This window comes from Psammomys obesus, unplaced genomic scaffold, assembly GCF_907164565.1.
Source record: "Psammomys obesus unplaced genomic scaffold, mPsaObe1.curated_primary_1811, whole genome shotgun sequence".
In the NCBI taxonomy this organism is placed as follows: domain Eukaryota; kingdom Metazoa; phylum Chordata; class Mammalia; order Rodentia; family Muridae; genus Psammomys; species Psammomys obesus.
The window spans coordinates 6339150-6357022 of NW_026596155.1; the positions used below are offsets into that span (position 1 = coordinate 6339150).

A 17873-nucleotide genomic window follows, 5' to 3' on the forward strand; every position below is an offset into this window, starting at 1 on the left:
CTGCCCCTTGGTTGCTAGCGAAGAACCCAGTCTATACTGAAAGTCTACAGCCTGGTGCTGCATGGGACAGAGGAGGTGCGATCCAAATTAATTTGGACCGTGCTTATTGTGCTCGGGGAGAAACATCATTCCGACAGTAGTGACATCTACTTCTATGTCCCCACCTTCAAGGAGGCCAGCCGGTAGCTGCCACAGCTGCTTCTTCTCACTGCATCTGGCTGTGCTGCTAACCCAGACTAATCCAGATTCGAGACTACACAGCCTTCTCTTATTCTTTCCTTTGCTCTCCTCAAATAGAGAAATTCCATATAACTAGTACTTGCAATTTCACAAGCTATTCAGATTATTCTGACTTTTGAATTGTACCAGTAATGTATTGAATTTTTATAGTTTGAATCAACAGAATATCAGCAGTTACCATTTGTAAGGGACACGGCAATTAGTCCACCAGCAATTTCTATTTATTTATTTGTGTTTTATTTGTTTGTTTAGAGACAGGGTTTTTCTGTATAGCCCTGGCTGTTCTGAACCAGGCTGATCTTGAACTCAGAGATCTGCCTGCCTCTGCCTCTTAAATCCACCAGAAGTTTTATTCCATGACATGATTTGGAAAAGATGATGTATTTTTGCACTTTGAATTTTTGCATGTTACTAGAAACCTCTCCCCCCCCCCCCTCATTTTTTCTGTTTTTCAAAATAGGATTTCTTGGCTTTCCAGGATTCACTTTTTAGACCAGGCTGGCCTCGAACTCACAGTGATCTGCCTGCCTCTCCTTCCTTGAGAGCTGGGATTACAGGCGTGTGCCACCATTCCCAGCTTTCTCCTTCCCTTTTTACAAGAGGCTTTGCAAACAAATCTTAAATAGGAGGGAGTTTGAACAAAGGTATTTAAACACAGGCACTTGATTAGAAGGTCGGAAGAACATATTGGAACGTAGAGGCTTTACAAAATCCTGTTTGTCAGTCTGTTTTCCATCGTAATTCTTCACAAGCTTATAAACACAAGAGTTACAAATTGTGCTGTGTAGTCCAACAGTGACTCCTCCTTGACCTCTCCCTAATGGAATTTTACATCTTTATCTTCCACACAGTCTGTGCTGGGGGAGCAAATATAGATTAAAAGTGTCATAGAGGCCCCATGGTACATAAAAAGAAGGAAAGAAAGTAAGAGAAAGAACAATGAAAGACCAGCCCTCAGCAGGACACCTGGTGTACACACACACACACACACACACACACACACAGAGAGAGAGAGAGAGAGAGAGAGAGAGAGAGAGAGAGAAAGATAGAGTCTGCCCCTGAGAGAATGCACGTCTTCAGCTCTAATCATTTTTTCTGCAAGTATCATTCTCTTTTTCCCCTTTAAGATTTACTTTTTATTAACTATTTTTTTTTTTTTTACTATGGATGTGGATATGTGCACGTGAATGGAGGTGTTTGTGGAGGCCAGATGCATTGAATTTCCCCACAGGTGAAGTTACAGGCAGTCATGAGCTGCCTAACATGGGAGCTGGGAGCCGAACTCACATCCTCTGCAGAGGCTCATCCACTTGTAACCACTGAACATCTTTTCAGCCCTCATTCATCTAATTTCGGCTGAGTGAAGTTTCACGGTGCATGTGCATGTGACACTTCCTTTATTCATTCATCTGCTGATGTAGATCTAGGTGTAGCTATTAAGGACAGTGAACACATAAACATGGGCATTCAAGTGTCTCTGTGGTATGTAGGCTTTAGTTCTTCATCCGTGTACCCAGGAGTGGTATGGCAGGGTCATGTGGTGGTTCTATTTTCGGTGTGTTTCCTGAAGAAAACATTCTAGCATATTTATGTGTGTGTGTGTGTGTGTGTGTGTGTGTGTGTGCCCTCATGAATGGATGTGTGCATGCATGTGTATGGTGTGTATGCCATAGAACTCAAAGAGGCTGAGTTCTAATTCGAGTGAGGGAGTAGAACAGCAGCAGCAGTGACCGCAACAGAGTGGATGCCCGTGTCAGCAAGTGTGAAGGAAAACAGCTAAACAGCAGGCAAAGGTTCTTTCTTTACATCCTCACTGTTTTTTTGTTCCTTGATGACAGCTATTCTAACGGGAGCAATACGGAATTTAAACTGCTTTTAACTCATGCTTCCCTGATGGCTAAGGATGTTGAGTACTTTTCATGTTTATTGGCCACTTCTCCTTTCACTTTTGAGGACTGGTTATATCATCTAAGAGCCCATTTATTGACGGGATGAGCTTGATTTTATTGGTGCCCAATTTTTACATTCTTCATATAGACTGGATATTAAACCTGTGTGAGCTGTGCAGTTCATGAAGATTTTTCTCAGTCCGGTGATGGTTTCCCAGCCTGTGCAGGAGCTTTGTAACTTCTCAGGATCCCACTTGCCAATTCTTGGAGTTACTTTCTGTGCTGTTGGATTAATTTTCAGAAATATCTTGCCTATGTGTACATCTTGAAGTTCTTCATTGGTGTTTCCTCTGGCAGAGTCAAGAATTTGGGTGTTAAATTAAAGTCGATTAATTTTGAATTTATGTTTGTTCAGTGTGAGAGGCATGGATGGAGTCTCATTCCTACATAAGGCAGAAAATAAGGAAAATGGAAAATAAGGCAGATATCCAGTTTTTCCAGCATCATTTATTGGAGTGTGCCATTTTGCAAAATATATTTTTAATAACTTTTTAAAAATTATGTTCTGTGTTCTCTATTCTGGCCTTTTAAAAAATGGCATTATGATGCTGTTTTAGTTCATGTGGATTGTAGTATATAGGAATGTTGAGATACCTCTGCTATTACTTTGTCCACTAAGCATTATCTTGGATAGTCAGTGATTTTATGCTTCCCTACTCATTTTGGAATTTAATTTTTCTACTACTGCAAAGATTTTTATTAGCATGTTGATGGGATTTCTAATCTGCAGATTGCTTTCAGCTAGACAGCAGTTTTTACAATGTCTTCTTCCTTTCCTTGAACATGGAGGCTGGAATGTGTCTTCTAGGAACTTCTTCGGCTTCTTCCATTTTTCTATCTTAACATTTTCAACATAGAGGTCTGTCACTTCATTGCTTTGGGTTAGTCCTGTCTTTTTCTTTCCTTGAAGCTATTGTGACTGATGTTTCCCGTGTTTCATTCTCGGGAATGTTTTTATCGGTGTATAGGGAGGCTGCTGTGTGGCCTATTTTTCCTTTAGACCATGAGGCTTTTCTGAAAGGATTTATCATGTCATCTGCATGTAGGGATACCTTGATATGTTTCTTTTCCTGTTTGTATTCCTTTTAATTTCTTTCTCTTATATTTTTTGCACTAGTTTTGCTTCAAGTACTACATTAAACAAGAACAGTGAGAATGGATACTCTTGTCTCATTTCTGACATTAAAGAAAATGTTTTCAGTGTTTCCCCATTTACCATTATGTTCTCTGTGAAATTATTTTACATAATCTTTAGTATATTAGAGTCTGTTTTTTATTTCTGTACATAATCTTCAGTATATTAGATTGTATTCTTTTTATTTTGTTTTTAAGGGCTTTCATCAAGAGGGATGTCGAAGGCCTTTCTACATCTATTGAGACGATGTAATTTTGTTTTTGTTTTTTTTTTTTTAGTCTCTGTGTATTGCATTAGTGTGCTGAGCCCATCTTGCACCCTTAGCATGGGGTAAGCCCTACTTGAATGTAATTTGTGGGTTTCTTTTTTTTTTTTTTTGGTTTGTTTGTTAATTTTCTTTAAAAATGAGTTACTTTCATTTCATATATATGAATTTTTGCCTGCACATATGTACATGTAGCATGTGCAAATCTAGTGCCTGCAGAAGCCTGAAAAGGGCATCCTATTCCTTGGAGGTGGAGTGACAGGTGATTGTGAACCAACATGTAGGTGCTGGGGACCTGGGTCTTCTGGTAGAGCAGCAGGTACTCTTAACCACTGAGTCACCTCTCTGTTCTCGTGTGTGTGTGATTCTTAGTATATTCACAAGATGATTTATAAGAGTTTTGGTAATGTTCACCAGAGAAACTGGCTTACAGACCTCTGTCTCTCTGTCTCTGTATTCATATGCGTGTGTTTTTGTTTTATGCCCTTATCTAGTTGATGCTGGAGCAATATTGACTTTGGAGGATGAATTTGGCACTCTGCCTTCTCTTTCTATTTGTGGAACATTTTGAGGAGTGTTTCAGTGTCTTTAAAGCAGCAGTTGAAGATTTTTAGTGTGTCGAGTCATGACGTTTTGCTTTTCCATAATTACCGTGTTTCTGTGCTGTGGTTGTGCATATGTCTTTCAGCTGTATTTGGGGACGTTCCTACTGAGTTCCATATCTGTGGGGTCTCAAATTTTTATTTTTATAATTTCCCTTCTTTGCCTAATAGGGTCATTGCTGCTCACACTCAGCTTTGCAGTCTGTGCTGTGTAGACTCTCTCAACCTTATGAACTCTCTAGTTCATACAGTTCCCTAGGGTAGTTAGTGTTTTATCTGGAGGTGTTTTCCAAATTCACTGGAAGTGTGAAAAGCTACACACTGAGATCTTTACAAGTTGGAGGATCTCCTGAATATTTTTCCTACTCCCTGGGATGCGGCTGTAGCAGACCATGAGAGCTTTAGCATTTTGGGTTTTATGTCAATGAATAACATATAATTGATTTCAGTGGTGGTGTGTTATTCACTGAGCTTCCAAGATCCAAGTTACCCAAATTCTGGGTTATTTGTAGTTGATGAGACCTGCTCCAGGCAACCAAGAGGGACCTCTCCTAACACACCCCATTTCCTAAGCCCAGCCTTCCACCATGTACTATTTTTGGCTTCGGGGCTTCTAGTCCTCCAACTCTCTACAACTGCATCCAAGAGCTATTCTTACCCTAGGATGGCTGCAGATTAAATTCCAAATCCTTATCCTTTGTCTGTTCCCCGTCCTTAGCCCCCAAGGATAGGTTAGTTTCAAACAGTAACTTGTCTCTCAAGATGGTGCTCAGCCCAGCACCATCCCTGTGGGTCACACAGAGTGAAGGTGCGATTCTGTAGAACCATGGAACCATCTGCCCAAGGAATCACTGTTTCATCAAAACCATTTTGCTTTTAGACCTGCACATGTTTGGGAGGCCTATGCTCGAGGTAGGAATCCAAGTCTCTTTTCACCAGGGTCACAAGCCTTAAGCTTTGGAGAAGCTTTCTGCCTTCCTTCCTCTGTCCCCAACAGGTATCCCTATGCGTGCACATGGCATCTTCCATGATCCGCTGTGTTTTTATCTGTAGTGTTTAGGTACCCTATCCACAGTCTGGTACTTTACCAGCAATCTGGTTCTCTTTCTTTGGAGCCAGTGTCTTATCCTGGTTCTTCTTCAATCCTTCATGAAGAGGCAGCTTCTACTTGACCATCTTACCTGGAAGATCCCCATTTTAACATCGTGAGCTTCTCACTTGCTATCATTACTTGTAGAGAAGATTTTATGAACTATTGTGTTCTAATGGTGGCTATTATTTAAGGTATTATATGTAAACTATCTACATTATAACATCAAAGTGTTCCATTTCTAGTTATTGCCTTGTTAGTTTAGAATATGGCAAATTGTAGACGAGGAAAACAAATGTATAAATCATTTTTCTTTCTAAATCTGCGTTAACTCTCTTGTCATTCTTGTCTACCCACCCCTTCTCTGAGTATTTTTTCATTTGGAAGTAATTTTGGTGAACTTTGTTTCAGAATTATCCTGTATTTCTAAAATTCAAAACTTATAGAAGGACTAGATGCTTTCTCTTAAAAATTATCGTGACTTATCTGTGTCTTACCGCGATTGATGGTTTGAAGATTAGGGAAACATTTTTTAATGCTATTTCTAGTTTATTTTCTTCAACCTAACCAGATTTTTTATTTGGCATTACATGTGTAAAATAGTATGTTTGTCATGAAGTTGGTTCTGCTGCGTAATCTGATTTACTTTTTCAAACAATATCTTCTCATAGATGACATAAGTTCCACTTTCAGTATAAGGTTCAATTTCTGGAAAAGGGAGGAAATGCTAAACAAATTCAACTGGATTATGTCACATGGTGATCTCAAGTTTGTGACTCACTATTTTATAAAAAAAGTTCCCTTATTAGCCTAAACTCAGGCATGCTCTTTTTCATTAGTTGGAATGTTTTTAGTTTAGTCTTAACCCACAAAACTGTTCTACGCTGTTTCCTTTAGAGTCTTGTTACCCCGATTCTGTGAAAATATTTAAAGATGTTGTTGACTTGAAATTCCACTCCTCCACAAGTGTGTATTAGCTTTTGTCATTGGTTATCCATGAGTTTTGGCAGCTTTTTAAAAATGTAAGATCTTTCTCGGCTTGTTTCCCAGTCACTGAAGTCTCACTCCAATTGTAACGTGAAGAGTTGTATTCCTCTGGAGAAAAACTTTCAAAAGTTCAAGTGTTGCCCCCTTGTTTGGGTGCACATTCATCAGGGACATGGCCGTGATGTTACTGGTGCTCTTACACGCAGAGCGTCTGTGTTTCCACTGTAGTGAAAAAGCACAAGACAGGCCTGTAATCTTTTTGGTGCAGGACTTCTGTCCTGTCCCGTTACAAGCAGGGGATGTGAAAACCACTGCTTTGCATCTGTCTTCTGGTTCCATCAAGAGCAGATGCTGATCACAGGCCATCTGGACCTTGTCTGACTTTGATAATGTAGTGCAGAGAAGTTCTAAACATAGAGACAGAGACGTAACTGTGGTGACTGTCAGGCTCAGCTTACTTCATTTTTCACTTGTAGCCTTGTGTGGTGGTTTCTGTGTCTCATAGCACATTAAGTGGAGCTGTTCTGCTCGAGTGTTTTACACAGGCTTGAACGCAGACTGTGTTCTTGAGAGTAATGTCTGGCTTTCAAAAGGAATTGGAGTTCTGAAAATGTGATAAGCACGAGGAAGATGCGTGTCCTTGGGAGTTAAGCCTAGGAAACGGACTAGGAGCACATTGCCAAGTAAAGAAGCAGTTAAAAGTTGATAATCCTTATTTTTCATTTTGAGTAATACTCCATTGTATAGATGTACCACAGTTTCTGCATCCATTCTTCAGTTGAGGGGCATCTGGGCTGTTTCCAGTTTCTGGCTATTACAAATAAAGCTGCTACAAACATGGTTGAGCAAATGTCCTTTTTGTGTACTTGAGCCTTTTTTGGATATATGCCTAGGAGTAGTATGGCTGGATCTTGAGGAAACGCTATTCCTAGTTGTCTGAGAGAGCGCCACATTGCTTTCCAGAGTGGTTGTACAAGTTTACATTCCCACCAGCAGTGGAGGAGGGTTCCCCTTTCTCCACAACCTCTCCAGCATGTGTTGTCACTTGAATTTTTGATCTTGGGCATTCTGATGGGTGTAAGGTGAAATCTCAGGGTTGTAAAAAAAAAAAAAAGTTGATAATCTTTGAACCTCAAAACAGAAAACAGCCAGGCACATTGGCGCACACTTGTAACCCCAGCACTCAGGTGGATCTCTGTGCATTCAAGGCCAGCCTAGTACACAAAGCTAGTCCAAGACAGCCAAGGCTACACAGTGAAATCCTGTCTCAAAAAACCAAAACAAAATCAAACAAACAAACAACAACAACAACAAAAACAAACAAACAACAACAACAAAAAAAAAAACAGAAAATAAACACACACCAGCATGAAGCAAGCAGTTTGGTTTGTTATCTTGTTTTTGCCACACAGGGAAGGATAACACTGGTTTTGATATGAGAACATTTTAGTTGTCTGTTCACATTCAAGGCCACCTGAGTTTGAGGCAGTACACCTCTTTCCTCTGTTTATATGGATTTTCTCTGATCAAATAGGGATTTCACTCTGTACAGTGTTAGCATATACCCCAAGAGAACACAAATATTTCCATAGAGTTTTGTGGCTCTGTGTATAATGGTGAGTTGATTCATAGCTGACATCTTTTGAAATAGGAAAATGACCTCAAGTTTGTTAGCAAATACAGGATTCACATGTTACAATTAGTCTTATAGCTTATTCTTATTTTTTTTTTCTTTTTCAGGTACTAGCTCAATCATGTACTGATATCCTGGAATTGAGTCCTTCAAGTGTCTGTGTCGGGGGTAAGTGTTTAGAATTTAAAAATACCATAAGAGAGATTGTTTTTCTTTTCCCTCAGCTAAAATATATGATTTGAAACTCATATTGGAAGGAGAATAGCAAAATTAACTTTTTTGGCATCTTTTTTGTGTGTAAGAATTTTTAAATAATTCCTTGAAATATTTCTATTTTAAATTCAAATTTTTAAGATTCGAATGTTATTTTAAATAATGAGCATATTGTGTGACAGGCTTTTAGAATGTTCTGTATATTTAGTTCATGTTTGAGACCTTTTCTGTGGCAAATGAAATAAAATATAGAATCCTTCATCTGATTTGATGGTCAAGTATCTGAAGCCTTCATAGCTATGCACTCTAGTGACCTGCCTATGTGAACATATCTGCCATCTCCAGGCCTGTACAGAAGTGACTTAGGGGCAGAGTGCAGGGAGGAAGCAGGTGGCCTCATCAGCTGTCGCTCAAAGCAGGCCCAGGTTCCCACTTCCCAGAAGTCCTTGCCCAGACAGTCTGCTTCTCCCTGGCCTATTTTCTTCCTCAGGTTGACCTAGGGTTTCTTTCAGCACAACTGTACTTAGAAAAGGAAAAATGCTGACTCCTGAAGGTGGAGAGGGGTGTGTGTCGTGTAATTGACCCCAGAGCTTCATGGTTTCTAGACAGCCCCGGAGCTCTGCATCCTCTATCTCTCTCGTGCATGATCGCTGCGATGCTGAGCGGGAATCATACAGGACGTCATTCCAGAGCAGCAGGGGCTCTTTTAACGATGGAGATCATTAGTTTCCTAGAGAAAACAAAGACAAGTCAGTGGCAAGTACATTGAAACAACCGCTTTTCTTTATTAGACTCCTGCGTCCTTCGAACATACAGTTTCACCTATGGCCTTAATGACGCCATTTGCATCAACCCCCCCCCCCCCCCCCAGTTTGCAGATGGAGAAAGTGAGGCAGAGGCAGATTCATGGATTTGCGATATCCCGCTAGTCATTGTCCCTTAGATCCTTGTCTATCTGACACCAGCACCCATGCTCTTCCTGAATTGCATGTTACATGTTACATTTACCTGCATGCTATTAGAACTTACACGCCAGCCTCCTTTCATGACACAGTGGGAACTTTACCACGAGATAGATCTGTGATGTGAACATGTGGGCTTGTGTGTGTGTGTCTGTTCATGGGTATATATCTGTGTGTATGCTTGCATAATTTTTGTGTTCTTTCTAGGGAAACTTTGCTGACTATTTTGATGGAGTTCCCAAACCACCTTTTCCTTGCAGCTGTCCAATTCCTAAATTGTAGTTTGTTCAGTTCAACTCTGAAACACTTCTTTCGCTTCAGTTTGCCTTTGTGACAGTGGGTCATCATCACTGGCATCACTAACATACTCAGTTGTAGTCAAGCAGCAAATATTCTCTGCCTATCGAGATTCGGTCTGTCAACTTTTTCTTTCAGTATATTCTTTCATATTCATTGATTCTCTAAAACTTAGTGCCTGTTCTTACATTGTTGATGGGGAGACAGCAAATCAACTTCCTCTACTGACTATCACAGCTGTCAGTAATCCAAATGAGAGAACTTCTGATGTATTTAAGATGTGCGGGAGAGAAGACAAAACAGGTTGACAAGTGTCTTTATTGACTACATGAATGTAATGGCTGAGAGTGGAAAGAAAAAGAGAACCTTCTTTCTTGAAAAAAAAAATTGAGGATAGAATTCTGGGAATTGAGATGAACCAGGTAACCATTACTATATTTCATTCTAATACCCGGGTTACTATTGGAAGACTTCATGTGACAGCGAATGCTGACTCTGCTATACACACCTGGACAGTCTAAAGAAAGCAAGCTTGGCTGGAGTTGCATCCTCACCATTATTGGTGAAAAGGATAGAATGAGGAAATGTGTTCTGAACTACTTGACACCATGGTTGTTTTTAGTAAAACGCTGGTTACAGTGCTTACCTCTCTTTTTACCTCTAGAGGAATTTCAAGTTGTTTTGAGTGGAAAAGCGGTCGCACAGAACAGTCATGATAGCAGTGTCCTCTGTACCTTCACTGCGAACAGCACATACTCAAAGAGTAAGTCCCCAGGAATGCCAGTGTCACCTCAATGTCTTTCTTGCATGCAACCTTGAGTATTTTTCTTCTTTAAAAAGCATTTTTTGAATTTATGTGTATGAGTGTTTTGCCTGCACAGATGTTTGTACCTACTGAGTGCCTGGTGCCTGCAGAGGCCAGAAGACATTCTCTCAAACTGGAGTTATAGATGGCTGTGAGCTGCCATGTGGGTTCTGGGATCCAAACCCAGGTCCTCTGGCAGAGCAGCAAGTGTTCTTAACCTCTGAACCATTTACGCAGCCTAGAATTCCTTCCTTCCTTCCTTCCTTCCTTCCTTCCTTCCTTCCTTCCTTCCTTCCTTCCTTCCTTTCCCTCCCTCCCTCTCTCCCTGTCTCCCTCCCTCCTTCCTTCCTTCCTTCCTTCCTTCCTTTCTTTCTTTCTTTCTTTCTTTCTTTCTTTCTTTCTTTCTTTCCTTCCTTCCTTTTCTTCCTTTCTTTCTCTATTAAATTATAACCACCTGTGCTACAGTTTTTCATCAGATAAGAAATGAACCCTCCATACTAATACTATAAATAGTAATAATTATTTAGTAGAGACAACACTAGACCCTGTCCTCAGTGACCTCATTATTCAGAAGAGGGTCTGTGATGTATAAATAACCCTCCTGTGGTGAAACGAGTAGTGACAGGCACAGTTGAAGTGGCTGAACATAGGTCTTGGACCACATCAGTCATGTTATCAAATTGCCCTTTCTCCAGACTTATGTTTGCTACTCTTGCCTTAAAATGTAATTGTATCAGATGACGCACTACTCCTTGCCTTAGCATTATTGTTACCAACTCTTCTCGGTATTTATAATGTATAAGCCCAATAACTTTTCATTTTCTTGAAGAATTTCTTTTTATGTCATTTGATTTGGCCTTTGTGCTGTTGATCTTTTATGCCTCCAGTGTTCACCAGAACTGTGTTGGGTGATAGTCATCCCTTCAGTAGGCCTTGGTTTCCTGAGCATATTGTCCTATAGTAAAATGCCTTTTTTTTAAAAAAAAATTCTTTATTAATTACATTTTATTTACTTTGTATCCCCCCTGTGGTTCCCTCCCTCTTTCCATCCCAATCCCTCCCTTCCTCCACCCTCTGCATGCATGCCCCTCCCCAAATCCACTGATAGGGGAGCTATTCTTTTCCTTCCTTCTGATCCTAGTCAATTAGGTCTCATCAGGAGTGGCTGCAGTGTCTTCTTTTGTGGCCTGGTAATGCTGCTTCCCCTTCAGGGGGAGGTAATTAAAGAGCAGGCCAATCAGTTCATGTCAGAGACAGTCCCTGTTCCTATTACAATGGAACCCACTTGGATACTGAGCTGCCATGGGCTACATCTGTGCAGGTTATCTCCATGCATTCCATGGTCCTTGGTCCTTAATTGGAGTATCAGTCTCAGGAAAGACCCCTGTGCTCAGATTTTTTGGTTCTGTTGCTCTCCTTGTGGAGTTCCTGTCCTCTCCAGATCTTTCTGTTTCTCCCTTTTTTTCATAAGATTCCCTGCACTCTGCCCAAAGGTTGCCCTTAAGTCTCAGCATCTGCATTGTTAGTCTGCAGGGCTGAGCCTTTCAGAGGTCCTCTGTGTCAGGCTCCTGACTTGTTCCCTCTTTTCACCTTCTTCTGATGACCATCCTCTTTGCCTTTCTGGATAGGGATCGAGCAATAAAATGCCTTTTCAATCAATGGGTATTTCGGCCTCTAAAATCTATGAACTCTCACTGCCTTTAAAGGGATTTACCTATAGCCCTGCTGCTTCTCTGATGGTATTTGCATAGTTCATAATAAATTTCACAGTTAAGCATTGAAGATGAACTTTATTTCTGTCCAGTAGTTATTTGTAAGTACTGGGCTTTATGACACCTTTTGATTGCACATTTGGCTCAAATATATTATAAACATTGCTAAGATTCAGTTTATTGAAGTCAATTCTCAAATAGATGGAGGCAGAATTGTATTTTCATTATTCACACTCTGAGATGATACATTTGCTTATGTAAATTTTTTCAATAGTTCCATTCCTAGATGAATTTTTGCACATCCTGTTAAAACTCTAAGGGGGTTTAAGCACTCACCTTGTTAGTATGTGCTTATATGGTGTATAAGCGATCTTGTCAACTCATGAGATAAATTCATTCATGCTTAGGCCCTAATCTCCCTTTCTCCATCCATTCTAAATTCTATTTCTTAGAAATAATACCTAATTTATTTTTGAAAGTCTGAGATATTTGAAATATTCAGGGATAAAAAGTTACATCTACAACTGTATATTATTTATTTAGCTAAGAGGTCCTCAGCAATGATTTACCATTTATCATGATTTAGGATTTATCTTTTTTATCAAGGTTTACAACATTTTTTGATTTTTTTTTTGCCTCTTTAGCTAGACTTTACAAAAACACTGGTCACCTTTCTCATATTCCCTATCTGAATTCTTTTTATTTTTTTTATGTGTGTCTTTTAAATTTTTTTATATTAGTTTATTTATTTTACATCATGAGGGTGCCCCTTCCTCCTCTCCTCCCACTTATCTCGTACCCTCTTCCTCTTTCTCCCCAGAGAAGGGGAGCCTCTCCCCACCATTAACCTTCCCCAGCTTATCAAGTCACATCAGGACTGAGCATTCTTCATCCCCTGAGGCTAGGGAAGGCAGCCCTGCCAGGGGAAGTGATCCAAATGCAGGCAGTAGAGTCCAAGTTAGAAACAGCACCCCCTCCACTCGCCAGGCGCCCCATTTGAACACCGAGCAGCCTGTCGGCTACATGTGTGCGGGGACCTAGGTACAGATCATGCATGCTCCTCAGTTGATGTCTCAGTCTCTGAAGGCCCCCATGATAGATACTGGGTTAGTTGTCTCTGTTGGTCTTCTTGTGAGGTTCCTGTCACCTCCAGGTCCTTCCAGCTTTCTGCCAGGACTTCTGCCACTTCTTATTCGGATGTGTTTGGGACTTTTAAAGTGACTGTGTTAGTGATGTGTGACTCTTTATTAACTAAATGATATTTTATTTTTAGGTGAAAAACCAGTAAGTGTTCAGCCCAGATCCATCATTTGTCCTGCACCTGTCCTGAACAAAGCTGGAGAGTAAGTGCTTCATCAAAACCAACTCAGCAAGGAGTCTGGCTTCTGAGTGACTGCTCTGCTTTCCATGGGTCTTTCTATGTACATTCTCTCTCTCTCTCTCTTGAGTGTGTATGTGTAACAGCAAACCATGATGATAACTGGTTAACATAAGAAATGTGCTTTTATTTGAATTATCAATGTAGAAATAATATTATTAGTAACAGTACATATATATATATATATATATATATATATATATATATATATATGATTTTTCTTTACTCTTTAACATGCAGCAAATAATTCCAAAAGTTAGATGTTCTCTCCGTTAATGCTAATGAATGCAGTTCATAATGCTGATCCAGTTGATGGAATTACTTAGTTTGATCTTTTCCATTGAGCATAAAAATATTAAACAGCCAAAAACTATAATCTGAAGTCAAAATTAGTGTTCACACAATGAAGATTATATTTTCCTTCATGGAATTAAAGAGACTGGGTTTTGCAGTCAGCGTGAGTTTTTGGTTTTGTGAAATTGTTCTGCGTAGCTATGTAAGAACACTTCCTTTTATGCAAACAAAATCAAGCAGTACCAGTTTTTTTTTTTTAAATTGATTCAAAAGGCTACATTATGTAACTGCAGAAGTACAACTATTATTCAGTTTTATAACCAAGTATCAGTGATGACTGATTTAGACAGGTGTTGGACTTTATGATAGTTTAATTTTTCATGACTTCATCTTTCCCCAAGTGTACGGTAGAATTCAAGTTCATGCCAGTGATTGCCCCTGCTCCCCTTTCTAGGAATCTCCATGGAGACTGAGCTGCCCATGGGCTACATCTGAGTAGGGGGCTAGGTCCTTTGCATACATGGTCTTTGGTTGATTCATCAGTCTCTGCAGGACCCCCTGGGTCCAGGTGTTTTGTCTCTGTTGTTCAACTTGTGGAGCTACTGTTCTCTCCAGGTCTTTCTATCTTCTCCTTCTTTCATAAGATTCCTTGCACTCTGTCCAAAGTTTGGGTATGAGTCTCAGCGTCTGCTTCAGTACCCTGCTGGGTATAGTCTTTTAGAGGCCCTCTGTGGAAGGCTCCTGTCCTGTTCCCTGTCTTCTCCTACTTCCGATATCTATCCTGTTTGCCCTTCTGAATTAACCATCTTCCCTAGGGTCCTCCTTGTTGTTCAGCTTCTTTAGGACTATAGATCTTAGTATGTTTATCCTATATTATATGGCTAATATCCATTTAGAATGAGTATATACCATGTGTGTCTTTTTGCTTCTGGGATACCTCACTCAGGATGACCTTTCTAGGTCCCACCATTTGCCTGCAAATTTCATGATTTCCTTGTTTTTAATTGATGAGTAGTATTCCGTTGTGTAAATGTACCAAAATTTCTGTATCCATTCCTCCATTGAGGGACATCTAGATTGTTCCCAGATTCTGGCTACTACGAATAAAGCTGCTATAAACACAGTTGAGCAAATGTCCTTGTTATATGGTTTAGCAACTTTCAGATATATGCCCAGGAGTAGGATAGCTGGATGGTAAGGTAGCACTATTCATAATTTTCAGAAAAAGCACCAGCCATCATTTATTTAGCTTTTGATATTAATATTTTACCTATAGGTGAAATGTTTGGGGACAGAGATTCATCTAAAAGAATTGCTTTTGTCCTATTTTATTTTAGTTTAGTTTTGTACTCTAGCTTATCATTGAGGCAAAGTTTTAGAGAATTTTATAAATATCCTGGATGCTGGGAACTATGATTATTTGTTCTACTTAGTATGTCACACATAATTCAGACTCTTTCCTTTGCCTTGTTCTTTTCACCGACCTTTTGTAGGTGACCAGCTCTCCCAGATTGATTTCCACAGTGGTTGTACAAGTTTACATTCCCATCAGCAATGGAGGAGGGTTCCCCTTTCTCCACATCCTCTACAGCATGTGTTGTCTCTTGAGTTTTTGATCTTAGCCATTCTAATGGGTGTACAGTGGAAATTTGCATTTCCCTGATGGCTAATGACGTTGAGCATTTCTTTAAGTGTTTCTCTGCCATTCAATATTCCTCTCTTCAGAGTTCTCTGTTTAGCTCTGTACCAGATTTTAAATTGGATTTCTTGGTTTGTTGGTGTTTAACTTCTTGAGTTCTTTATATATTATGAATATTAGTCTACTCTCAGATGTAGGGTTGCTGAAGATCTTTTCCCAGTCTGTAGGCTGTCATTTTGTTTTGTTGACAGATTTGTTCTTACTTTATGTTCAACTCATCAGTGAACTCATTCAGCACTTATTTCAGACTATAAGATTCAGTCTTAGCTCTCCCCCCACTACTACCATGTAGACAAGGTCATGCTGTCTCATGCTGGCATCATTAATCTCTCTGTTGGTCTTTCTGTTTCTGCCCTTGACTTCAGTGATCCTATTGAAATAGATAAGCTTGTGTCATCCTTCCAGGTAGGATTATTGGGAATAAGTTCTTCATCTTATAAGAAGGTAAAGGAGATTTGGCAGTGCTTTCCTCCAGTTCTACAGGAACCAAACCCTCACTTCGCAGGCCTCATCTCTTCATTGTTTCTCTGCTTAGGTTTGGCTACACTATCACTTTTCCTGTCTCTGAACCCATTAGCTCACACTTCCATCAGTAGTATACTCCTTGTTGGTCCTTCTGCTTGGAATAATGTTCTCTTACCTCCTTAAGTCTTGTTCATATGTCATTTTCTCAGTGAAGTAAAAACCCTTCTTTGTTACTCTGATCAAGCAACCTTTTTATTTATAATTCCCTTTACATGCTCTGAATTTTATCCCAAATCCTTAATGGTTATTGTGCTTTCTTTGTGCTAGGATAAATGATGTAAGGCTTGTTTCTGGTAGACTCTCTTGCATTACCCAGTGCCTACCACAGTGCAAATTTACTAAGCATTCGATGGTTGAAAGGTGTTTAAGTTTATATTTATTTTTTATCAACAAATATAAAAAAAAATTAAGAGATTTCTGATGAGTAGGGCATGTATCAGCTAGGAGAAAATGGTCAGAATTTTACGTTATGGTGACATACTATTGACAAGAACAGAAAATCATGAAACTTAAAAATAAATGAATTTTGACGGCTTACTCTTTCATGTAGTTATAGAGTGAAACTACACTTATTATATTCTGGATATTAGTTAAATTTTTAAATACGTTTACTCTTACTTTTGTTTCTCTCTCTGTATATGTGCGTTTGTGTGTGTACTATGTGCATGTGCCCATATGTACCTGCCATGGTGTATATGGAAGTCACAGGACAGCTTTTAGCTCCTCTTACGTCATGTGGGGCCTGGGGATCAAACTCAGGTACTCAGGCTTGGCAGCAGGCACTTTTACCGGCTTTCTCCCAGGCCTTGGTGTTTTCTCTCTTCCTTTGAATAGTGTGTCATAGCCACCACTGACATTCTTTAATGCTTTCCAGACAGGGTAAATACTTTAGATATATGGTTAAAAAAACAAAAACAAAACTCACACATAATGGTAAATATTGTGAATGCAAAGCCATCATTTATTTTAGCTTTTGATATTAATATTTTACCTATAGGTGAAATGTTTGGGGACAGAGATTCATCTAAAAGAATTGCTTTTGTCCTATTTTATTTTATTTTAGTTTCGTACTCTAGCTTATCATTGAGGCAAAGTTTTAGAGAATTTTATAAATATCCTGGGTGCTGGGAACTGTGATTATTTGTTCTACTTAGTATGTCACGCATAATTCAGACTCTTTCCTTTGCCTTGTTCTTTTCACCGACCTTTTGTAGGTGACCAGCTCTCCCAAGATTGAATTAAAATCCACAGAACTGAAAGAGTTTAGCCTTGTAAGGTGACTGATGCTTAATATGTTTGCCTAATTACCTTTTGGCTAAGGATTTCAAACCCATTAAATAGCTAGTTAGTCTGTGTTTCAGCTGAACACATCTGGCCCATCAGTGAAGGAAGGCTTTTCCTGTGTGAGGGTGACAGATGTGGTGATGGGGCCCCCGTCTTCTCTCACCTAAATAATTAACAGCACGGCGGTGAAGTAGTCCTAGGCAGCTAGCCTCAAAGACAGATGCAGGGTCTCAGAGCTGATCCACAGACACATGCCTCAGCTCATTAGTCTGCGCTATTAGCTCTTTTCTCATCTTTGTGCTGCATTTTTTTTTAAATGTGCTTGTGGATTTTGATTTAAATTAGGGCTAAGGTGGATGTTTACTGAGAGGTGGGACTAAGAGCTTGCATCAAAATAGTTAAGACTCATATACAAATACTGACGTGATGAACTGAAAAAAGTTACGGAGACTTTAACGTAGGAAAGGGATATGTAAGGTTGAGGTGGGAGGAGATAAGTGGGGAGAGAGAATCATCAGAATGTATTGTATGTAAGTGTGAATTTTAACTAATAAACAAGTTTCAAAAGAAAGACATTTACAATATCTGTGCAGCTCCTGTCTGGGAGTAACCGTGCTAGGTAGGAGGGGATGGGGCTTTGAGCAGCTTTCTCCAAAAGAGATCTGTGTTTACTAAATTTACGTGATACAGATTTTTGGCTAAGATGAACAAATTCTTAGGATATGAGAAAGAAAGTAAGAGTGGAAGAAGCTGGGTTTCTTCTTCTTCTTCTTCTTCTTCTTCTTCTTCTTCTTCTTCTTCTT

General features: G+C 39.6%; 1 protein-coding gene across 1 annotated transcript in view; it reads left to right on the forward strand.

The window, feature by feature from the left end:
• Antxr2 (ANTXR cell adhesion molecule 2) overlaps nucleotides 1–17873 on the forward strand; it is a 130846-nt gene that overhangs the window by 29210 nt on the left and 83763 nt on the right. Inside the window, exons 8-10 of the mRNA XM_055594630.1 lie at nucleotides 8009–8069; nucleotides 10038–10136; nucleotides 13164–13233. Of these exons, the coding sequence (XP_055450605.1) occupies nucleotides 8009–8069; nucleotides 10038–10136; nucleotides 13164–13233 (230 nt within the window). The remainder of the gene's footprint in view (nucleotides 1–8008; nucleotides 8070–10037; nucleotides 10137–13163; nucleotides 13234–17873) is intronic.